The sequence below is a fragment of the Arvicola amphibius genome, chromosome 6 (genome assembly GCF_903992535.2).
Source record: "Arvicola amphibius chromosome 6, mArvAmp1.2, whole genome shotgun sequence".
NCBI classification, from domain to species: Eukaryota; Metazoa; Chordata; class Mammalia; order Rodentia; family Cricetidae; genus Arvicola; species Arvicola amphibius.
The window spans coordinates 152,303,026-152,327,281 of record NC_052052.2 but is presented as its reverse complement, the minus strand read 5'-3'; the positions used below and the strand labels follow the sequence as shown (position 1 = coordinate 152,327,281).

At 50.3% G+C, this 24,256-nt stretch overlaps 1 protein-coding gene across 4 annotated transcripts in view; it reads left to right on the top strand.

Annotated features, from left to right (window-relative positions):
* LOC119816114 (core histone macro-H2A.1) overlaps positions 1-20,880 on the top strand; it is a 65,868-nt gene extending 44,988 nt beyond the window's left edge. For 2 of the 4 annotated variants that reach the window (XM_038332430.1, XM_038332429.2), the window contains exons 6-9: positions 5,655-5,745; positions 9,749-9,838; positions 11,925-12,099; positions 20,125-20,880. In XM_038332430.1, coding sequence (XP_038188358.1) covers positions 5,655-5,745; positions 9,749-9,838; positions 11,925-12,099; positions 20,125-20,290 — 522 coding nt within the window. In that variant the 3' untranslated portion in view covers positions 20,291-20,880. Of the gene's footprint in view, positions 1-3,945; positions 4,046-5,654; positions 5,746-9,748; positions 9,839-11,924; positions 12,100-20,124 lie in introns of all 4 variants that reach the window. The other 2 variants (XM_038332427.1, XM_038332426.1) reach the window with 1 other exon arrangement.
* The last annotated feature ends 3,376 nt before the right edge of the window (positions 20,881-24,256 follow it).

The following is a 24,256-nucleotide window of genomic DNA, read 5'->3' as shown; positions in this document are numbered from 1 at the left end:
TTAAAAGAGGGGTGGGGATTGTCTCAATTTAAAAAAAAAAAAAAAAGATAAAAAAATCTTTAAGGACTGAATTCGACCTTGCAGGTTGGTTTGCCTGAGGTGGTGTAATTGGTTTAGAAGCTGCATCATTTTTAGCTCCTCACTGTCAGTTTTATTTTGCATCACAGTGCCACCATTTTCTTGCTCGCTCATTGCCAGTTGTCCCCAGCCCGTCCCTCTCTGTCACCAATTGCACTCAGGCTCTCATGATGCAATTCCTGCGGTGACTGTTCCGGAACCTAACCGTCGCTGTTACATTTTATAACCATCATCTGTATTTTGTGTGCGTTTTTCTAAGGCAGCAGCTCTAGTTGTCATCTTAAGGTCTGGGACTTTGAAAGTTTAGCTTCTGCTCAGCACTGAAGGCAAACAACTGGGTCTCCTTCCACTCCTTTAACAGGTCCAAGCACAGTGCCCCAGGTGCCACTGATGTGTGAAATCCCTGTTGTTTAAGACTAGCCACTGATGCTCTCCTTCCCTAAGGGAATGAATAGCCAGGACCAGGAGACCTAGTGAACAGGTAGCCCTGCTCAGTCTCTGGGGGCACCTACCTTCTTCCTTAGCTGCCCTGTCCTCTGTCACCTCCACCCTGGCCTCTCCCGATTCTGCTCCATTCCACTGCCACCTCAGCTAGAATTCACATCTGCCTCACCAGAAAAGACACAGTTACAGACAGTAGGAAAGCACCGAGCTGTGTCAGGCCAGTGTGCCAACACAGATGTCCTGTTGACTCTGGCAGTTCAGAAAGACATGGGATCATGTCCACATCTGGGCTCTTGCCTGGAGCCCCGCTGAAGATACCTTGCTTGTATCTGCAGAGCTGGGCATGGCAGCTCTCTGCAGTTCTTCCTCCTGGTCTGAGTGTAGAATGGATACCTCAGGGAAAACACCGTAAATCTCATAAGAGTGACTGTCCCTCTTGGGCCTGGCAGGGTCCAGAAAGCCAGAGAAAGGTGTTGATGCTCCAATACTTTGCAGACAGTCTGATAAGTAGAACAAAGGCATCAGGCTAGACCACAAAGCTAGTCTGCCTAATGGGCCTGACTTTTGATAAAGACTTACTGAACTAGAACCCAGAGTAGAATGGTCAGCCCTGGAAAAGGCACTGAATGACAGCCCATTTTCCTGGACATTTAAACACTTCAGTCTTTTGGAGGTCATGAAACTGCCCTTCTTGATGAATGTGTGTCCAGAAGGATGTGCTGACCTCCACGATCCCCAGATGAGGTTCCCAGATAAGGTCCCCAGAATTACTCACTGCAAACAGAATTTGCATTACCTCAGTCAGCCTGGGCACCCACAGTGGAAGTTAGGGTGCTACTGTCCTTTCAGGAACCCTCCCTCCGGCCATCCAGGACGACATTACTCTGCAGCAGTGCTTCCAGGCCCTTTGTTGGCTTTGACTGCCAGGCAACAAGTTTAGCATGTCGTCCTGTGGGGCAGGAGTCATAAAACGGACGCGGACTGTCACACAAAGCACCCTGGATGCCTGGCTCGGGCATTAGTTTGGGTTTGGTAAAATGTTTCCAAAAGTGTTCTGTAGAAGCATGGTTGTGATACCCTGCTCTGTGACCGTGAGAGCAGCAAGCAGGTGGAGAAAGATGACACTGGCCCTCCAGCCCGTGAGCCTGGCTGCTAAGCTACTCACAGGAGCCGCCAGTCCCGGGCTTAGGAGCCGGGGCTCTAGCTGTTGGTAATGATGCATTTCACAGACTGCAGCTTCAGGAGCAGTCGCCCTCATTACTCTGTGATGGCTGTGCTCACACATGGTTGAATTTTTCCCCCCTTTTTAAGAAAACAGTCCCACTGAGGCTCGGCTTCTCTTTCACCCTTTAAAGACCTCACGGTTTATTTAAAGCAGCAGCAGCAACACCACTTGCAGTGCATGCATCCGTGTCTCTGTCAGCAGTGGTGCTCTGTTTTGTGGAGAAGCTGTCTTTGAAGCAGCTGGGAAATCAAGTTAGAGAGGGCATATAGTTCAGGATACAGTGCTAGAGTCCCAAGTGTCAGGTACTGGGAATTCCTTTTGTTCCATGCCATTTCTTCTGAGGGTGGGAAGTTGGCAAGAGAGAGGGAGCTCTCAATCCTGTCCCTCCGTTCAGATCACTGAACAGCCTCTGAAGTAGGACAGGGCATGATGATGGGGTCACGCAGCACGGCCCCACCCTGGCCTCTGGCACTTTCTGGATGTCCACGTCTTTCTGGGGCACTGCTTGGTCTGAAGCCCACCATATGGTACCCCTAGGCCCAAGGCTCTGGGAGGGTTTAGGCTGGAAACATGGGTGACACGGGGACAGCACAGATGTGAAGGCAGGAGTGGCCTGACGTGGCTCCCCTTACTTTTCTCACCAGTCTCTCGCCTTTTCACAGTGCGGGGTGGTTGTTTGGTGAGGGCATGGAGTATTGGCTCAGTTTGTTTTTTCCAAATAGTGTTTCCTTGGAGTCTGTGCTCACCCTCCCTTCTTCCCAGCAGGAAGGAGCAGCCAGGCCCACAGGGTTGAATGCATCTGTCTCTGGTCCAGAGCTCCTGATACGCAGCTTCATGAGGAAACCTGGTGGCTTTCTTCTGCTGCCTTAGGGATGTGACTAGCCCCAAATCACCACGAGGTGCTAGGAAGAGAAAGCCCTAGTGAGGAAACCGGGACTTTCCTCTGTCTTTGAATCTTTCTTTGGCCAATCAGCCACATTCGTTTTTATCATTGCTTTCTCCCAAAGGACTTTTAGACTTTGAAAGTCTAGCAGATTTAAGGATCAGAAATTTGGGGGAGTATTTCTCTTGCATATAGCTTACCAATTTTTTTTCTTTAAAAACAAAATGTTTGGCCCTAGAAGTTCAACACGTTGGGGCTCAGTAGCAGGAGCCATACTGGCTTGTACTCCATCTACTCCCCTCCATAGTGACCATCAGGACAGGGATCCTGTCCTGCTGCCCCATACAGGCTCAGGCACTCCCCAGGCCTAGGCCTTGGTGCGCGTGTACTGCTTATGCTGCACTTGATGCCACTGAAGAAGGAGCAATTTGATGACAAGACAGAGATTGTGAATGTGCAAGCTTAGCCACACTTGAACCTACAGAAAAGACAGGGCAGCGCAATCCAGCACCCACTGCTTAGTAATGACCAAGGGTTGCCATGGCAACAGAGAAAGGTCAACTGGGAGAAAGGTCAGTGGCCCTTCAGAAAGACCCAGTGATGGGGCAGACACAACGTGAGGTATTTGCGAGCCACCCACCAGCCTTAGTGCTACCTGACCGGTGAGGTGAAATTATTTTTTTAAGATACATTGTCTTTCTGGAGAATGACTGGGTTTCTTTCCGGGTGTCTCCAGAGCTCCAACATAGTGTGACTGACTAATGGGCACATAGAGTTAAATGTTCCCAAGCAACAAACTATTCTTGCTCTTTGCTGTCCCTGAGTAAGATGGAAGGAAGGAGAGACAGCCAGCAGCTACAGTGGTGAAGAGAGCCTTAGAGACTTGCGAACACATACAAGACAGTGGCACTTTGTAGCTATAAACACAGCAAGGTAGGGTTTCTCTACCACCTTAGTGCCCAAGGACAAGGACCCTGCCTTCCCCCACACCGAGCATCCTGGTTCTGGGTCCTCATGGTTACAAGTTCCTCTACAGGAAAACTACCAGTTTTTTTTTCCCAGGCCAGTGTGGCTTGTGCTTCCGTTTCACCCTAAGCAACACCTGCAGGTTCTGAATGCCCCGCCTAGCTTGCTTCCCCTAGCAGCCTGTGGCACTGGACTCTTCTGTTTGAAGTAGATCCACATTACCAGCGGCTCCTGTTTCTCTCTGTGCCCAGTACACTGTTGGCATTGCCGCCTCACCCGTGTCCAGGGGTCATCTCTCTGCACCTTGCCGGCTCTCCTGTTATTTCCCACCTCGTGCTTCTCTTTTCAGCTGAACCTTATTCACAGTGAGATCAGTAATTTAGCCGGCTTTGAGGTGGAGGCCATAATCAATCCTACCAATGCTGACATTGACCTTAAAGATGACCTAGGTAATTGGGGATGGGGTTTGGCACCGCCAGCTGTCAGATGAGAATTTATGGAACCCAGAATTTAGACTTTTCATTTGCCTAGACTTAAGCATGGTCAAGGCAAATCCCCAATCCTTGATTTGCATTTGGTTGCAGACCCTAAATATTGATTCACTCTAGGCCACTCTGGACAGAGACGGTCTCTTAAGTCTCGATTGTCATTGGCTACTTCTCCTGGATTGCAAATACATCACCATCTAAATTCCCTTCCATAATGATCAGACTGGCTGCTGGTTTCTTGGGAGTGTTTTTAAAACGTTTTTTTTTTTTTTTTTTTTTTTTTTTTGGTTTGTTGTTTTTTTTTTTTTTCCTTTTTATTTTTGTTTTTTTAAGCTGAGAAATCTCAGGTAACAACAGAACAATAGTTTCTCCATTTGAGCTTGGTTAGACTGGCACTCAGAGGGTGCAGCAGAAAGCAAGCTAGAGTTCATGTCGTGGACTGTCCTTACTCAGAAGCAAATTTACCAGCCCTGTCCTCAGCCTTTGCTCCCTTGCGGCGTGTGTCTGGGTGCCTCCTGCAGGCACTGTGGCTGGAGGAGGTTAATCAGAAGGGCAGATTCTTTCTGAGTTTGTTCCATTCAAGGAGAGCAGACATTCAGCACAAGGTATCCCACCTCTGTGGTTTCATTCATGAGAGGAACTGTAGCTCAAAGCATGATTAATTAAGTACCCGTCTGGGTACAGCCTTGCTGGGGCATACAGGCTTTTCAGATGCCTCTTGGGCAGTGCCACCCAACACCAACCACAGGATAGTCTCTGTGCCTTCTGCTCTCAGCTGCAGCTGCTTTTGTCCTAACCTGATGGGTTTCTCATCAAGGGGCCACTCCCACCCACACAAACTGGCCTTTGCTGAACACAGACTGGAGTTCAGAAGTACCCCAGTCGAATTATGCCTTCCTCCTGCTGTATCCAGCTGCCGTCTGTAAAACAGAAGAGGGCAGAAGCTGTAAGTGGCATTGGTTCTGTCCGAAAGACACTGAAAAGATTCGCTGGGAAAAGAGAAAGGCCTGGAAAAATATTTCTGCCTGTTCAGGGAAAAACTGTGGGCAACTCTGAACATGATCTGGGCTGGTTCCTGAGCTCTTATTTCAGGGGAGGCAAAAATGGTAAATCCCGAGGAAAAGTCAAAGCCTCCAGATTGATTGCTGCAGACCAATGGAGAAACTCATTGTTGTGGTTGGCCTGACAGTCCACATTTTTTTCAAAGCAGATGCCATGTTTTTGTAGCCTTCTCAGTGGGGTGCCAGCATTGTACAGGCTTCTGCAGGGTGAAGTGGGGCATCGTTGTTTTATTTCTTTTAATCTTTGGAAATGATATCATATGTGTGTTTCTCTCTTTTATTTTTGACTTGTCATTCAAATGTTTAATTTAAACATGTCACATTTGATATTCCTCCTCCTGTCCTCACTCCCATCCACATGTGCGCACACTGCGTGGACTGATTGCCCCTTGGGCTCATATGTTGGAATCGACCAGGTAGGCCAGCCCTGCCATTGGGGCATTAGTAAATGTGCCTGTGCGTGGGTCTCGGTCCAACACAGTTGATCTACATCTGTTTACCTGTTATAGTTGCAAGTTGTTCAGGCTGACATTGCCTCGATCGACAGTGATGCTGTCGTTCACCCGACAAACACTGACTTCTACACCGGTGGTGAAGTAGGTAATGCCGAGCTGGGTGCTGCCGAGTGTGTGTGTGCATGGTCGGTCGGCCGCGCAGACAGCTTGATCCTCTGACAGCTACGCAGGCTGCATTCATTTCACACTTCCAGCCGTCCCGACCTTCCTGGGGCCTTCGTCCCCGGGTTGTGAACTGGAGAAGTACAGCTGGCCGGCAGCCAGTGCAGCGTGCAGCTGCCCCGCGGGCACTTCTGGTTTGGAAGCTGGCTCAGCGGCAGCATTTTCTTTCTCCACCTCACGAGGTGCCGCTCTGTCGGAGACTGGGTTCCCGCAGGTCTCAGTGACAGGCAGGCAGGGCCGCTGTTGTGCGTTCCTCAGAACAGACATGCAAACTCCCATGCACAGGGCTCTGTGCCCACGACACTGTCATAGGTCAGAAGCATGCTTGTTCTTGCGAATGGCCTCACAGATTAGACATGCAGAGGGGTCAGTCACTCTTTCTAAGTGTGTTCCCACATGCGGGGTTTCAGTGAGATTCAAGGTGGACTTAACGAGCTGTCCTTGGACACCACTTTGAGAAGTGTCCTGCTAGACACAGGAAGCTCTTGGCTCCCCCCGGCAGCTGGCACCTGTGGGTCCAGTGTGCTCACTGCTCAGTGTAGCTGAGGTGCCAACTTGAGGGATGTGGGGTCAGGACTCAGCACGGCCCTGAGGGTATGTTGTGAGATTCCCCACCCAGGAAGAGCCTGAATCCTAGCTTCACTATCTACCCATTCTAAGACCTGGCCAAGTCATGTGAGCCCCCACACCTCCTTTTCTCTCCTTGGTAACGAGGGTCTGTGAAGACTAGACAGCACCTATATGGTGGCTCCTGGATTGTGCTTCCTGGTGCCCTCAGTGTTCCGTGCATCTGTGACCTGACATGGGGTGCTGGGCCTCAGCAGTATTCTGAATGTGGACCCAGAGAGAGGGGTGACATTCCAAGTCAGTACCAAGCCCTGTCACCTTGAGGGATGAGACGAGGAGTCCTGGGCACTGGGTATAGACAGGCTGGGCCCGCACTGCCCAACCTGGCTCAGTGTCACTAGCAGATCCTACGCTTGCACTTGGTTTGGACGTGCGAATTGGGCTGGTGATTCTCCTGGGCATTTTAGACTCAGACACGGATGGAAAGTGAGCAGATGGCAAGTGTGCCAACATGAGACCCGGCTGCAGGCCGTTAAACCCCCTCCTAAGAAGGCAGCTAAAAGAAAGATGTTTCCTTTCTCAAGTCAATAAAAACTTGATGGGAAGGAAGTACTTATTTGGAGAAAAGTAATAAATGAGCTGCACAGGTCTGGTCTTGTGAGCTGGGAATGCCTAAGGCCTGCTCATCCTGTCCTCCAGGGTGTTAGATGCAGTGGGGACCCTGAAGTCCCCGGGCAGAGAGACCGCTGGCTCCCTGAACGGCTCCTGATCAGCAGAACTGAGCAGAGGGGAAGAGGTATAAGTTTGAGACAGGGTTGCAGCCCATTAGCAAGTGACGTGAGAAGCAAAGATGGCCTCCCCAAGCTGGGACTGGTCCCATCACTGTCACAGCTAGCAAAACCTCAGGAGGAGGAAAGACTAGCGGACGGGAACCCAGTCTTCCAGAACCCACCTCTGTGCTCTCTGCCGAGAGATCCAGTCCAAACCAGTACTGACCTCAGATACCTCGTACAATCCCAAATCAACAATAATCCAGATTCATGCATGGCCTCAATTGGTTCCAGCTCCCACTTTGATGTGAGAGAGGGGAAAGAGGAAGCTAGGAAGAAATGGCTGCACTTTGCATTTTTGGTGTGAATTCCTGAGTCCTGAGACTGCTGGAAGAAGGGATTCGAGTGCAGGAATGCTTAGCCCAGTGATTAACTTTTACCCATCAAAAGTTCTTTCTAACAGTGAAATAGACCACAGGCTGAGCCTGACATTTGTCCAAGCCTAAATTTTTGCCTAGGCTGTTTTGAACACTGATACTTATGCCTGCTTTCTAAGCATGAAATAATGTTCTTGTTCTCCTGGGAGTAACACATGTTTATGCTTGGGGGCAAATCAGCCGATTGCTTTATGATTAACCCTGAAGTTGAACCTAAAAAGCAAGAGCCTTACATTAAGAGTGTTGAAAATATGGTTGAAAATGGGCCTGTTTCTTGTTAAAAAGTACACGTGTGTCTACATGAACATGTGCATACATGTGTGTGTGTAGGAGTCAAGTCCTGACTGGGTTGATTGCCTGTGACCTAGGGTTCAGTTTTTAATTTTGAGAAATGCATTAAGTGTATTTTTAGCTTGCAATTTCACTTCTAATTAAAGCAATATTTCATTATAAGTAAAAAATTTCAAGTAAACACACTCTTCCTAAGGTAAAACACCTTTAATTATAAAGCAGCCTATTTTCTTAGGAAATGTTTTATATCTTAGAAGGGAATCAGTGATCTTCACAAGCGAACCTGACTGTTTTCCAAATTTCTCAGTTCTCACCTAAGAGTAGATGTGACAGAGCCTTAGACAGTAGCCAATAGAGTACCGCCCCCTTCACACCTGAGACAGGCTAGAAGGAAGACTAGACTATGGACTAAATTATTTGGACATTTCAGCTGGTGCTATCACGGTCTCATTTTGAGTGTGGCGGCATGAGGCCCAGAGTGGTCCCGAGACCCACGGCACATTCGGTCGCCGCTCTGGTGCTGAAGTTTGCTATGAACATGGAGTAGCAGCAGGTGAAAATCTTTGGAAATGACTTTGAGCCACATAAAGTTCAGGGTGCTTTCAGGGAGGTAAAGGCAAAAGAGCATTCTGAGCTGTTGACGACAGACACAGGATCCCACAAGACTCCCGAGTCGGGTCCTGTCTTAGCTCAGGACTCCTGACCACTCTCATCCACGCACCTTGGGCTGCAGTGACAATGATGGTTCAGCCCCTGCCGGTAGCCTTGCTCTGTCTTCCCTGTGACATGCTCAGGGTCTTCCTCTTGCTTCCAGACACTTCCTGGGTTAGTTCACACCCAAGGAACATGCATGTACACGAAACAGTAATTCTGGTCTGGCTGGTACTTTCCAGTAGACCTTGGCCAACCCAGGTACACTTAGACTTTTCAAGATAAATGGGGATCTTAAGGAGAGTATTTCATCCTCTTCAAGGAAAAGGACTTTAAAATGCACAAAACTGAGGAACCAGAGCTTAAGGAAGATGAGAACTGGGGGCAGAACAAACATGACAAGCTGCTGTCACCACGGCTGAGATTGCTGCTCGTGGCCCACCTAAACTGGGGAGCCCTGAGTTCTGACAGGTGCTGTCATCTTGGTTTCAGAAAGGCCTTTTAAAAGTTGGGTCCTAAAGCAGCCAGCCTTCCTTTTCCAAGAGTTGTGCAATACCAGTTTATCTTTAAGCTCTGCTTCTGATGTTTTCATCTTTTCCCTAAAGCAATTCTGAATCATTAATGTGATTAAGAAAATATTGTCTTGAGACCATTTTTTTCTTTCTTTTCTCTATTTATTTAATTCACATATGACACCAAGGCTGCAACACAGGAACCAAGCATGCAGTGCTGGCCAGGGTGGCTGTGGGAACACTCTCTCCTTGGCCTCATTCCAGGAGTGCTGGCTGCTTGATAGGAGGAGCTTGTGCCTCAGCTTTGCAGACCTCCTTATTTGGGGCTTCTCCCCGAGATAAGCCCCTCAGCAGACTCATTGGAAGCCAGTGCCCCCTGGTTTGTCATGCACTGGAAATCCAGCATGTTTGCCAAGAACAGATGCCTCCTTTGTATCTCTAGTGTCCCCACCTCTGTTACCCTGAGAGAGGGGCAGCAGAAGGAGCCAGAGCGAACTGTAGTGCCCAGTGGCCACTGGCTGAGGGCATATCCTTTCTGGGTTTTCACTCTCTGGCCAGCCAGGGCATAGGTCCTGTTTTGCAGCCTTGTGAAAGTGTAGCTTCTCAGACCACTTAAAGTATGTAATCAAGTGACCTGTTGAGTGTCTGTGTGCCACAGACAGGGGGTGGCACTCTGACCCTGCCCTGCCCTTGCCTAGGAAACACACTGGAGAAGAAGGGTGGCAAGGAGTTTGTAGAAGCTGTTCTTGAACTTCGGAAAAAGAATGGACCCTTGGAAATAGCTGGAGGTAAGGTGGGCGGGCCCATGCTCATCTGGTGTGGCTTGCACAGTGCTCGGGAAGAGCTGAGAGTGGAGGGCACATAGCAGTGCCACTTGTCTGCGAGGAAGACAGCCTGTGGCCTTGACCCCTTAGAATGTAGCCCGTGCATAGTCAGCAGGTGAAGGCTCATGAAAACCACCGTCATGTGCAAAAATCTTTTAGTTGCTCCTGTCTGGTGTGTCTTATCTCAAACGCAAAGGAATTACAGAAGCCAAGGCTGACAGATCTGAGAGCTGGGAACAATCGAGGGTGAGACTGAGCCACCTGCAAGTCTGCTGGCGAGCCACCTTCCTCAGCCAGCTGTGCTTTTAATGGGAAACATAAACACCCATTTCTCATGTGCTATAACCACCATTCTTGGCTGGAGAGGGAAGAAAAAGTCTGGGGACGTCCATGGGGGATGGGCAGAAATCCAGAAGTAGGGCTCAAGTTTGGGAACCTTGGGGAGTTAGGTTTGAAGAACAGGGCTTCCTGTGTCCATTCAAGGGGAGGGGCACCGGCTCTGCAGGTAGACAGACCCTCCCCTTCCTCATTTCAAGCTCTTGTTCCTTTGTTTTTTTGAGACAGGGTTTCTCTATGGAACAGTCCTAGCTGTCCTGGAACTCACTTTGTAGTCCAGGCTGGCCTCAAACTCAGAGATCACCTGTTTCTGCCTCCCAAATGCTGGGGTTAAAGGCATGGCCACCACCGCCCAGCTCTTTTTCCTTTCTTACTATGCAGTCCTGGATGTCCATTTTGTCAAGGCCTTTTTAAAAAAAAATGTAAATCTTGACTACACGTAGACATTAGTAATTATATATAATGTCTACAGAGGTCCTTTCAGGAGAGACAGCTGGCCTGCCCAGCAATGAAATGTCATCTGTGCCCTGTGGCATGGGAATACGAACTTTGGTCTGTGCCGTGGGGCACGGTGGGCAGAGCACCAATTAAAAGGCTCTTCTAGACCATCCCACCTAAGGCCAACCTTGTACGAAGGTGGGGAGGGTGGACACAGACAGCTGACTACAGCAGGGGCTACTGGCCACTCCTACCCATGCACCTACTGCAGGCCCACGAGAGACTCCTGGCACATGCTATGCTCTGATGGAAGGCAGCCTGGCACAGCCAGAGCTATGACTGAAGGAAGGATGTTAGATTTAGAATGGTTCAGATTATTAAAATCAAGACCTAAAAATTGTATTACAAGCTATTGATTTTGTAGTTACCCAAGCTGTTCTCAAACTTGAGGACTCAGGTGATGTTCTTATCTCAGCCTCTCAAATGCTGAGATTATACCTGACTTAAACTGTTTTGAAAAGTATAGGAGCTAATCTGTTAATGTTTTATTCTAGCCCTTTCCCACCCAATTTAGCCCTAGCTTCAAATGCTCCTTAGGGCTCACATCACCCTTTAGCCCAGAGCGTGGGAACCTGTGGAGCACAGCCTTACAACTGTTACTGGCCCACAAGACCCCTAAGTGTCTTACGATGTTCCTGGGGCAATGCAGATTATTCAACAAGAGTGCTCCAGGAGACACAGAGGCTGGTTCCAGCTCATGCAGGGGACAGAACTGAGGCTGTGCCCTTAGGTTTCACGTAGGAGAGGAGACAGTCAGGGAGCTGTGCGTCTGGAAACCCACCCCTCCCTCAGAAAGGGAAGCGGGATATCCTAAAGAGCCAGTCTTGTTCTGTCAGGATCAAGTCACACAACCAGGCTGCTGCTTCTTCAAAGCCTCATGGCTCACGGCCTTCTTGACCTGTGCGTAGGAAGTTAGACATAGTTACTCACTGACATTCAGTGGAACTGATGTGTAAAGCCCCACACCATGCTTCTGAGAAGGGACCATGGACATTCCTCTGCAGCTCCCGGAGCAGTGAGTTGATTGCCACTGCTTGTGTGGGGAGATGCCTGAAGCGTGGGTCCCAGGTCAGGCTGATGTTGGCGTCATAGCATGGGCACAGCTGCAGTCTTCCTTGGACATGGGCCCACAGAGGCAACTGAGGGGTCACTCTAGAGCAGGAGAGAGGTGTGGGTTTGGCCTCTTGTGACATGTGCCGCTTTCTGTCCCTTCCAGCTGCTGTTAGTGCAGGCCATGGCCTGCCCGCCAAGTTTGTGATTCACTGTAATAGTCCAGTCTGGGGCACAGACAAGTGTGAAGAGCTTCTGGAAAAGACGGTGAAAAACTGCTTGGCCTTAGCTGATGACAGAAAGCTGAAATCCATCGCCTTCCCATCCATTGGCAGTGGCAGGTATGGGCACAGGAGTGGGTTTTCTGTAATGATGGCCCCTACATATACAGCTGTCACTTGATGCAGAGTCTGCTGAGGCTGCTCCAAGCCTTGCTTCCTTCAGAAGCACAGTCAAAAGAATGCCAAGGAAGCCTCAAGTGGTGTGGTGGGGCTTCCTGCTCTTTCGGGGTCCACCTGGAGAGTCTTCCAACTGCCTGAAACTCAAGCTTCAGAGTAACGTGCTTCTGACCTCTGCAGACACCTGTATGCAGATAGCATATACAAATATCTATATCTATATACATACACATCATTTAAAAAGTCATTTAAAAACACAGTGTGCTGATGAAGAGTTAGAAAGACCTAAAACTGTGACAGCAAGTCTCACCACAGAGGAGTGTACAGACAGACCGACCTCAGGGGCTTGAGGGGCACTAAGACTCCGGTGGGTTCAAGCAGGAGGAGGAAAGCAGGGAGAGAGAAGGACCTTTCCAGCATACACCTGTAACTTTGTGGTGGTTCAAACCTGCATTGCCGTAGAGAGTTCGGGTGAAGCCCTCGTCTTAGTGTTCTGCTGCTGTAGAGACACACAAAGAAAAGCATTTCCCTGGGGCTGGCTTATAGTTCAGAGTTAGCCCTTTGTCATGTGGGAGGCATGGTGGCAGACACGGTGCTGGAGAAGTAGCTCAGAGTTCTACATCTGGATCAGCAGGCAGCAGGAAGAGAGCCAGCCACTGGGCCTGGCTTAAACTAATGAAACCTCAAAGGCCATCCCCAGTGACACACCACCTCCAGCAAGGCCACACCTCCTAATAGTGCCATTCCTTATGAGTTTATGGGGTTATTCAAACCACCACATCTACTTCCTGGCCCCCATAAGGCTTGTAGCCACATTAGAATGCATAAATGCATTTAGTCCAATTTTAAAAGTTTCTGTAGTCTATAACAGTCTCAGGCATGTTTAAAAGTCCAAACTCTCTTCTGAGACTCATGGCAATCTCTTAACTGTAAGCCCCTGTAAAATCAAGCAGATCATATATTTTTAACATGTAATGGCACAGTATATGCATTACCATCCCAAACGGCAGGAAAAGGCACATAGTGAAGAAATATTGAACCAACACAAGACCAGGAACCAGCAGGGCACACTCCAAACTCTGCATCTCCATGTCTGATGTCAAAGCGCTCTTGAGATCTCCAGCTCCTTTCAGCTTGCTTACTGAAGCACACTTCTTTCACCTGGGCCGGTTCCACTCCCCGTTAGCACCTTTCCTTGGCAGGTATCCTATGACTCTGGTATCTCCAACATATTGTAGTCTCCACAGGAAATCTGGGTTTGACTTTTACAGCTTCATGCAATGACCTCTAGGCCTCCATTCAGGGACACCCCTGACACATGCCTGGCCTCCTGAGCCATAGAGGGAGGTGGATAGAAAGTGGGGCAGAATGAAAATATCAGAAGACAAGCAGGGCTAGGCCCTGCCCCAGGTCCTGTTCATCTTGTACCCAGGTGGACTATGAGACCTACTCTCAGAATCAAAGAAGACTGGTGCGGGGCAGCTGAGGCAGGGGCTGGACTTAGCCACAAACCACTCCTCAGCTCAAGTCCAGGCTTGGCTCCACCATGCCCTGCTGACTAATGGCAGAGAAACTCCCGTTGAGCATCTCAAGGCTGTTTGGGGAGGTTTGAGAGCTGTGCTGTGGAGAGGGACAGGGTTCCTCAGAACATCAGGCCCTGAATCCTCTCTGCTACCAGCTTGGGAAGGCTGGGGCCAGGCACGAAGCACAGTGCAGGCTTCGGGGGCTTTGCTGGCAGGAGCGGAATCCTCAGGAAGCTTACCTCGGAGCCTGTCTTGGGCGAGTGGTGTAGCTCGGATAGAGCCCTCCCTTGCTAGGAAGACCATCCCAGTTTTGAGGCTGTGTCCCTCCTCTACCTGAGTAGGTTGGGATAAGGGCAGTGACTGGCTGAGCTCTGTGTTGTGCTGTCCTCCAGGCAGCCTCTGTCTTGCAGGTTAAAAGTATCTCTTGTCAAACATTCCCTTCTGCCATCAAAAGCACTGAGATCTCATTACCTAAGTGACTCCACCATGGTCAGCCTCTACCTGTTGCTGACCCTGTTTCTCTGGAGCCATGGCAGACAGAGCCCATCCCAGCCATCCCTCCCAGGCCAGGAGCTGTGGCAGATTCTCTTTGCAGCCTGCATTGTTGATGGGCCCTTCAGTCCCCAGTGTTGTTCACATGGGGAGTCTTTCCTGGACCTCCGGAGGAAGGACCAGAACTAGGCTCCGCAGTGTAGATGAGCTCAAAGGGCTCCAGCTCACACCTGTTCCTGCAGCTCGCTCACACCTGGCAGCACGCTGCAGGTGCCATGCCAGAGCAGGAGCTCAGCCCAGCAGAGCTGGGAGCCCCTGGGATGTCAGTGGGTAGCTGTGTCCTCTGGCTGAAAATCTCCACTCCAGTCTCTTGTCAACACCGTGCGTAGACATCATTTCAAATCGGCACCAGAAAGCCGAGTGACAGCTGACATGTAATACCAGCTCTTGGAAGATGAGGAAGGAGCGTGAGACCCTGCCCTCTCTCCTGGACACACAGCAGGGTCGACCTTCCCAGCGCCCTTTTCCTCTGCTGTGCCACAGAACTTGTCAGAGAACGGGATGTGTTATAGGTGTCAGGACCCCTCCCAAATATATTCAAGATCTTTATTTTAGCAGAGCTTCTGAATCAGAGCTTAAACAGCCATACTTGCCAGGCAGTGGTGGCACACGCCGTTAATCCCAGCACTTGGGAGGCAGAAGCAGGTGGATCTCTGTGAGTTTCAGACCAGCCTGGTCTACAAGAGCTAGTTCCAGGACAGGCTGCAAAGCTACAAAGAAACCCTGTTTTCAAAAACAAAAAACAAGCCATACTTATTGCTTCCACCTCCCATAGAAGGTCTGTTGTTTAGCATTATGTTAGCGTGCTGTGTGACCTCTGGTAAATGAATCAGTCTCTCTGTTCTGGGCCTTCCTTAATAAGCGAGGCCATTGGGGTCTACCCTTCTTCACAGATGGTTCAGAGGCTCAGTTAATTAATGTTTTCGGATGCGCTTTGATCTGCCCTGATGAAAGGTGCTTCTGAAGAGCAAGGCATAGCACCCTTTATCGGAGGTAATAATTTCACGCTCTTTCATATGGCTATTGGGAAATTCTTAATTGAAGCATAAAAGTAATTCCCATAAAAGAACATCTGTTATTACAAACTTATTTACATTTTTCATGGAGTAAAAGTTTTTAAAAATAATCAATGGGAAGCTTTTAAAGGGCAGAATGCCAAAGGCAGCACATGAGCAGGCTCCCCGGCCACATCTGCCAGGCAGACCTCGTCCCACAGCCGTGCAGGCAGCTGCCCCTGCTTTCATGGGGGAAAGGATGGGATTATATCTGGCCAGCCAGTAAATCACAGGGGTTAAGAGGGGAATAAAATGACTTGTTTGTGGCATCCAGTGTCTCTGGCGTAGAAGTCAAGGGAACACAGTGACACTCTGGGGAACACTTCCCAGAGAGGCTGGTGGTGGTCCCCAGATGTGCTGGCCTGCTCCTGTCACCTTCTGGCTTTGACTGGAGCCAGTGGAGACCCCATGCCTGTAACCCTGGTCTTGGTCACACCTTGCCATGTTAGACACAAGGAAGGGACCCATCTTGGCAGCACACAGGAAGTCTGGGCGGGGCGGGAGGACTTGTGCTACCTCCCTCCCTCTGATTTATGAGCATAGAAGGGAAGCTGGTGTTCTTCAAACACCATTTATGGGCAACAGAGCCCCGGGCACTGCGAGCCGCTTTCTCTCTACTGTTAAATCCATTCAAAGGTCAAAGAGCGAATTTAGAGAGCAAGGCATGCACCTGAGGTCACACGGCTCGTCCTTGGCAGAGCTAGAGTTTGCTGTCAGGCAGGCTGCACCCCCTGTGTGCCCACTGTGTATAGATTTTTCTGGGAAATGTGGTGAATCTCAGCAGTGCCTGAGCTGCTTGGGCACAGCAGTGTCCTGAACCCAGGTGTGGCTTTAGAAGGGAGACCAGCACCCACTGAGAAGTCCCGTGGCCTTGTGGGAATCGCACATGTGCTGTTTGGAAGGCTGGAAGGGAGAAGCTGCTCCCCTGCTGGCCTCTAGCTGTGGTAACGGAGACCATCCTCGGAACACCTAGGTTCCAGTGCTCTTAGCTGCTCTACAAGATGTAGCCTGGGGCAGCTTCACAGGCAGCCACTCAAAAGCCACAGAGAACGTGGGAAAATGGTGAAGTCTTGGGGGCAGCAGCACAGCACAAAAATCTCCTAGCAGAAGTGATCATATAGGTGACAGCAATGTTCACTCATTACCCAGAGCTCCCCGCTTCTCCTTCCAAGACACCTGTCTGGTCTCTGTCTCTGAGATGTGGCTTCTGACAGGTTTTCTGGGGTCTCCAGCTGGCCTGCTTCTCACAATGGCCCTAACCCCCTGGAAATGATAAGGCTTAGCAAGGCCTACACAGGAGAGGACTCTGCAGACTAGGGGAGCTGGAACATACCTCATATATGTGTCTTCTGAACTCAGCTTTCCATGGACCCATCTGCCTGACCTGCACTAGCCCAGGGAGACTGGGGCCAGATGTGGAGAAAGGGTGCTTCAGACACAGCAGGGGTGACCCAAGGGACGGACACATGGCTCTAGTGTGTGCCAGACAAGGCCCAGACAGGTAGACCAGGAGTCAGCCCTGCCTGAGGAACTTGAGGTACTATGAACACAAGCCACAGACAGGTAAGACCAGGCGAGTCTGGGCGGCGGGGAATCCTCATCACACCGGAGAACACCAGCGCTCACATTCTGCTGCTTCTCCTGCCCACGAGCAGCTGAAGCCTGAATCTACCTCCAGAGCAGGAGCCCTGAGCCCTCCCTCTCAAGTCTGCAGCTCACCCAAATTAGAAAAGAAAGGAGAGACCTGGCAAGACTGGAGTGACCACTCAGACGGGAACTGAGGCAGTATCTGTACCAAGGAGCCCGTGCTATTCATGCCAACAGCCAGACCCACAGCCCTCCAGTAGAGCTGGGCACCATACCCTGTTTACAGTGCTTACAGTGGCTATGATACCAACAGCAGCCATCTAGTCATAGCTGTCTGAGGGGCTGGGGTCGTCTTCCACCACAGGAACCTTATGGATGATCCTGGGACACCAGTTACCTCTAGTGGGAGCCTGGGCCACACCCCGATGCTTAACACACGTTATCTTGTCTTGCCCTCTGCCTTCACAGGGCTGGGCAAGTCACAGACAAGGGATCATTGTACACCCAGGAAGTCTGCATCTCTCCGCTGCCCTGCCTCTACCATGGGCTAAGAGCATGTAGTCAGGTCTCCTGTGTGCTGCATGAGGGGCTAGCTAAGGCACTGAGGCTACAGCTGCCCTCAGCTTTTGCAGGGATGGTGGGTGAAGTGTCAGCATCTCACACATCTGCCAGCAGCGTGAGGAAAGTGCCTGCTTCGCTGCTGCTGCTTCCCGCTGTCTCCATGGCCTCAGCAGGCTGCTGTAGGGCCTGGCTCCCTAGGATGAACGGGTTCGCATACATGCAGGGCAGGCAGCAGGAGGGCATGCTGGGTGTGTATGAAGGGTGCTGCTGGTGTAAACTTGCAAGTCCAGACTGGCAGCCCTGCCCTGCAGCCTGCATGCAGAACATGGTGCCAAAGAATAGCCACAGACACGAGGGAGGGAAAGCTACAGGGAGAGCCCAGGCAGGAGTGCGTGACGAGGTGGCCATGATGCTAGCACCAGCTACAGGTTCAGACTTAGGATACAGGGACAGGAAGGACCCTTCCTCCAGCAAAGGGCCACAGAACTGGAAAGCACTGAGGGTCTGTCCGTAAACACTGACCAGCGAGGAGTGACCAGCAGTGCGCCTGGAGACTGGCCTTGCAGTCAGAGGCTGGGACACAGGTGTCTACATCACAGTGCTCCCGTGGGGCTAAGGTTAGAGCTGGAAGCCAAGCACAGCAGCTGACTGAGCACACAGGAAGGCAGCCTGCAACCCAGCTAGGAAGTGCTGCAGGCAATTCCTCAGGCCCTCCTCCAGTTCTGCTCACCTGAGCATGCGTGAAGAGACAGGCAGGCCTGTCTCCGGCTGAGCATGGCTCTCGTGGAGCATGGCCCGGATCTTCACATGCAGAGAACAGCTCCCCCACTGAGTTCTCAGGTCCCATGTATCTAGGTTATGCCCATGGGCTGAGGTCTGCCTGGTCTAGCAACCGTTAGCTGATCCTGAGTGTAGGCTATAGCAGGACACAGGGACACCCCAAAAGTTAGTTGTGGCCTGCACTGCTGGGAAGAGCTCTTGACAACTGAAGGGCAAACTCACCTCCTCTGCCAGCCACACCCGGCATATCCTCTGTGTTCCTCCATACCGAAGGAAGTCATGGTCCCTGTGCCCAGTTGACCGTAAGACAGTCGCCTTGGGTGCCTTACTATAACCTGTATTCCTGTCCTGTCCCTGACCTCCTCCAGCCTGGCTAGACTACCAGGGTCACTCTGGGGCACTGAACAGGGGTCCCTGAGCCTTATCACACTCCATTATTTACTATTTCCCACCGACTGGGAAAATGCCCTGAGGTGGCACTCTACCTTCTAAGGGTGAACTATGTGGGACTGCCCTGGTCTCCTAGGTCACAGAAGAGCTTCTTCCTGTGGCCATGTGACACCTTGAACACTATCAGCTATGGAGAATGTCACAGGCACACGGTGCAGAAGGCTAGAAAGTGTTGGGGAAAACATTCTCACTCCAGTGTGTAGACCACCCCACCTAGAAATAGGTACCCACCCGGGAAGACCAGCCAGACCAGCAGGCAGACTGAGAACAGTAGACTGCAGTAAGCAGAGGCATGGCCACGGCAGCTACTCTGAGCGTTAGAGTATTTCTGCCAGGCCAGCATCCATGCACTGCAGCTCCTGGGGGACCAGGACCGCCTCAGGCACACATGGGTCCATCAGTGCTGAGCTTCAGGACCCGAGTTTATACTCTGTTTAAGTTCCAAGCTCTATGGCATTTTCAGTGGAACCATACATCAGTGGCAGGACACTGATCTGGAGACTCTGATATCCTGAAGTCAAGACCCACAAGTTTTGCTCCACGACAGAGTGGCTGTCCTGCCTTGAAGATGGTCTCTGGACCAACAGCCCTTGCTGCTGACACCCAGTAAGAGGGCCGTACTACTGGAGGCCAGAGCTATTCAGAGACATCCCCCCCACACCATGATGGCTGACACTGATGGGACTCTAATGCTGGTTCCAGGGACAACATAAAAGAGAAGCAGAAGCTTATGCACCCTTGACCATCTCGTGCACATTCAGCATCCCTACTTACTGATCCCCTTCTAGAACGTTCCCCGGGTCCTGGATGGCTCCGTCTAGATGATGAGCTGCGATAGCCATACTTTTGGTTTTAAATGAGTTGCTTGTTAAGCACGCAGCGGGCAGATGGAGAGGAACAGTCAGCCTCAGGCAGACAGCAAACACCAGACCAGGTGAATCAACTCCAGAAGCCTAACGGAGAGGGCGGGCAAATGGAAAGGAGTTCATGGCAAGCAGCTGTAGTTCAGATGAACCGGCTGTGCTCCCCATTGAGACGGTGCCGAGCAGTGTTCGGGGTGAGCTTCTGGCTTCTCTTTCCCACCACAGGCATTTTTTATAGTACGGAAAACAATAACCTTGGTTAGAAATGGTTTGCCTTCTGGTGTGCTCAAGATCTCTGTTCTTAATGTCATTGGGCTGTTACTCTTGGCCCTTGTGTCAGAGCCAGTCTTCCTCAGGGCGAGGAGTCTAGGAGGACCCCTGAGATGGCCATGCTCTGAGACAAGAGAGGTCACTCCCAAGTACAAACAGTACACAACAGCTCGCTAATCGACTTGTCCCACAAGGACTCTCTTACACTGCTACATGAATACCTCCGGGACTCAGTAAACTCCAGCCCAGAGTGAGGACCCTGCAGGGGAAGCTGAGGTGGACTCATTGTGGAGCCCCGAATGCTGACCACTGTGTTCTCTCCTACAGGAATGGGTTCCCGAAGCAGACGGCGGCCCAGCTCATTCTGAAGGCCATCTCCAATTACTTCGTGTCCACTATGTCCTCCTCCATCAAAACCGTGTACTTTGTGCTTTTTGACAGTGAGAGCATAGGCATCTATGTGCAGGAAATGGCCAAGCTGGATGCCAACTAGGCCAGTGATTCCCTAGAGCCAGCACAGACCATGTCCCCTGCCTCCAGCTGGAAAGAAAGAAAGAAAACAAAAAAATAACCTTTGCTCTTACTGGGAGGTGGGACTGCTTTCGTTTTCAGTTTTGCTCATCTAGGGAAAATAAGGTTTTGGTTTCCAGTTTGATTGTTTTGGGCCTTCTAAAACGTTTCTGTTAGCACTGATAGTCAGCATTGCCCTCGATAAGCACTGCGTTCCAGACCGTGTCTGTTAGTTAACCTAGGGGATTTTATAGTTTTCCTTTAATGAAGTCCTGATTAACACAGAGCAGTGGGGAGGACGGTCCCTCTCCTGTGTCGCAGCAGCAGGAAGCCCCATTTGTAATGTGTGTTGTGGTGCTTTACTGTACACCCAGTGGCGTTCTTTTTACTATAATGTTTTTCCCTCGGAAGAAAAATCATAAAATTTGCAACAGACCTAACTTTTGTTTACTTTTTGTCTTAATGATAGATTTGAAAATGAAAAATGTTAAAGACAGAACTGAATCTGTTGTCCTTAATTATATTTGCAATTTGAAATTTGTGTGAGTTGATTTAGTAAAATGTTGAACTGTTGTGACTGGCATGTTTTACATTATTGTACCTGTGTGTCCCAGCCAGTCTCCCTAGGACATGGGTCTCCTTTTCCTACAACCCTGAAAGCTCCCAGATAGTCCCTCTGCCTTGGCCAGTAGGTTGGACATCTGCTGGCCCAAGGGGTGTGTAGAGAATTCATGTAGGAAGCTTCGAATCTCCTGAGTGTGTTCTGGGTGTCTGCCCCATTTCACAGAGAAGGCAGGCTGTGTACCCAAAAGCCACCCAGGTGGTAAGTGGCGGGTACAGAGATATCCTTGGACTCTGGACCAACCTCCTCCTACCCTCCTGACCCCTGTCTGACTTGTGCCTGGGCTCTGCAGATAGAACTGAAGCCTCAAGCCCTCTCCTGGTTTATGTTTGGTCATACCCTTGAAGGAGGGTCCCTGGCAAGAGGGTCCCCAAAGACATTGTGCCACTACCAAGGTCCCAGGATGTCCTGCCACTCCAGGGTCTAAAATGCCTTAGAGAAACACAAGACTTATTTTACTTCATGGGCGCTTGTGACTTAATCTTCATTTGCCTAAAAGCACAGGCGCTGTCTCTCATTTCTTTCGGAAGTGTCTGTCTAGAAGAGCAGGCAGAACCATAAGGAATATGAAGCACCTGAACGGATGGATGTGAAAGGTCTCTTCTGCCAGGTGTGGTGGCACAATCACTGTGGAGGCAGGGGCTGGTGGAGCCCTGTGAATAAGAGGCTAGTTGGGGCTGTACAGACTCTCAAAAACCAAAAGAGGAGGCTCACAGACAGTCTCAACCACTTCTAACTCAGACCTCAACAATGCCTTCCCAACCTCACTCTTCAGGATCTTCCCCCCCCCTCCCCGATTGTTGCTAGGTTTAGATCGTCTCGTCTACTGATTAGAATGGGGCTCAGTTTAGCACTGATTTCCCAAGGGACGTATCTTTAAGAAGGAGCGCAAACTTCAGAGGAGCTGCTCAGTCCTCGTCCTCCAGAGCATTTCTCCTACATGTAGCCGCTGCAGGCACATGAGCAGAGACTGCTGTTTGCCTAGAGTTTCAGTATTTGCTGTGTGCCAGGCACTGTTGAGTCCTTACCCGGCAACAGTGCACACACTCCTTGCTTTCACATAGAACGGCGAGGCCTGTTGCGGCCACTTCCCAGCTGATAGTAAATGATTTGCCTGGGAGACCACTGCCTGACAAGATGCACAGGTCCGGACACTGATCTCTCTGACAGCCATCTGGCCTTGGTGGCAGTTCTGACTCAGAGAATGAACCTCTCAGGCACTTACTAGAAGGAGCAGAGGTTTAAATGGCTTCTTTGAGACTTGGGTTTCTCTACCTTTGGAGTCTAGTGAAGGAAGCAAGGCGGAGTTTTAAAGACCCTCCACTAGATGTCGCCCAAAGGATTAAGAAGGGAGCGGAGAAAAGGGCAGGCAGTTTCTTTCTGGCAAGAGCACAAAAGAATTCATTGCATTTAGCAGGGTTTGCACGAACTAACAAAATCACCTAAATGATTCTCAATGTACAGTGAATTTCTGGGATTGTGTACGCTAAAGAAACTTCAGAGAAACAGAAGGGAAGGTCTAACTGGGCGCCTGAGATTCCCGTCGTCTGTGAACCAGCTCTAAATGGGTCATAATGTGTTGTCGGCCACCAGCCTCCTGTTTGGAGATGGGAGTCAGGGGGAGACTCACGCTTTTAAGAAAATCATCTGGGGATGGAGAGATGGCTCAAGGCTAGGCTTGCAACCAAAAGTGTAAGAAATGTATCCATGGAGAGCCTCTGTGTGTGTGTGTGTGTGTGTAAAAGAAACGTACCTATAGGGAGCCTCTTAAAACGTGTGTGTGAGAGAGTGTGTGTAAAAGTACCCACGGGGTGTGTGTATGTGTAAGAAATGTATCCACGGGAGTCTCTTAAACCACATCCCAGCCTCCTCTCAGAAGACCAGGCTCGAGTTAGTTAAACCGTGCACAGAAACTACTGTGAGGGACGCGTGCAAGCACTACAGGTGACCTTCTGCAGCCCAGGACATCCTCCTGCCAAAGCCACAGGTAAGTGACAGCGAATGCCACAAAGTCCCCACCTCCATCCAGGCTTCAGGGCCATACAGATGTCCTTCTACAGCCCAGGGCATCCTCCTGCCAAAGCCATGGATAAGTGACAGAGAATGCCACAGAGCCCCCCACCTCCATCTAGACTTCAGGGCCATATACCCTTATATTCCAAAGTGACCCCAGAAAACAAACATGCCTCCTCTCTTGGGAAATTGTGTGTCTGTGTGTGTATATGAGGTATATGTGCACCTCTATGTCCTGCTCTATCATGTTTACTTAAGACAGGGCCTCTTACTGAACCCAGAGCTGGGCTGTCAGCCAGCAAGCTGGCACGATCTTCCTCCCTCTGCCCCATCACAGCACCGGCGTCATAGTCTCATGAAGCTGCACCTGGAATTTTTATTTTTGTGGGTGCTACGGATTTGAACTCAGGTCCTAATGTTTCCATGGCAAACACTCTTACCCACTGGGCCATCTTCACCCTTTCCCCTGACTTATTTCTGAAGAGCAACTTTTGCCCTCTGGTGGGGCTCCACCCCGAATAAATCCATGATTTTTCTCGGCAGACTCTTCCATGAGCCTCCAGTGACCCTTGGGATCTAACAGATACCAGAGCTCCAGCTGGGACTGAACTCGCCATAGCTGCAGCGAGCATCCCCTCTATATGCATGCTCTTGCCCATTTCTCATGCCTCTATGAGGACAGTAACAGTTTCCACAGCTACGGGGAATGGAGGTGAAGCATGTTCCCACAGGACCACATGGCTAGAAACAGTGAGGATTTGAACCCAGCTCTGCCTGACTCTACCAGAGCTTCCCAGGGGGACTCCCCTCTGGTATCAGCCCATTATTTGGCTCTGCACTTAGGCAGGGCTTCTTGTCTGCTCACTGGTAGGACCTGGGTGGTCAGCCTTGAGGCCACAAACAACCTACTGTTGAAAGATGAGTCGAAATGTGTTCTGAAGGAGCTGGAGAGATGTTTAGGGGTCAAGAACACCGGGTGCTTTCCTAGAGGACCCAGGTTTCATCCCCAGCATCCACATGGCAGCTCACAACTGTTCATGACTCCAGTTCCAAGGGTTCCGACACCCTTCTGGCTTCTCTGGGTACCAAGCACACATGGTGCACAGACAAGTGTATGCAAAGCACCCATATGTATGTATGTATGTATATATACTATAATATATATATATATACACTATAATACATACATGTGTGTGTGTAACTTTAAAATGTATTTAGGCAGCTAGTGCTTAACATGGATTTACTGGATGCTTTCTCTGATGGAGGCTTTTGCTCGGTGACCTGTCACATAGGCAAGTCAGACAGTGCCTCTGT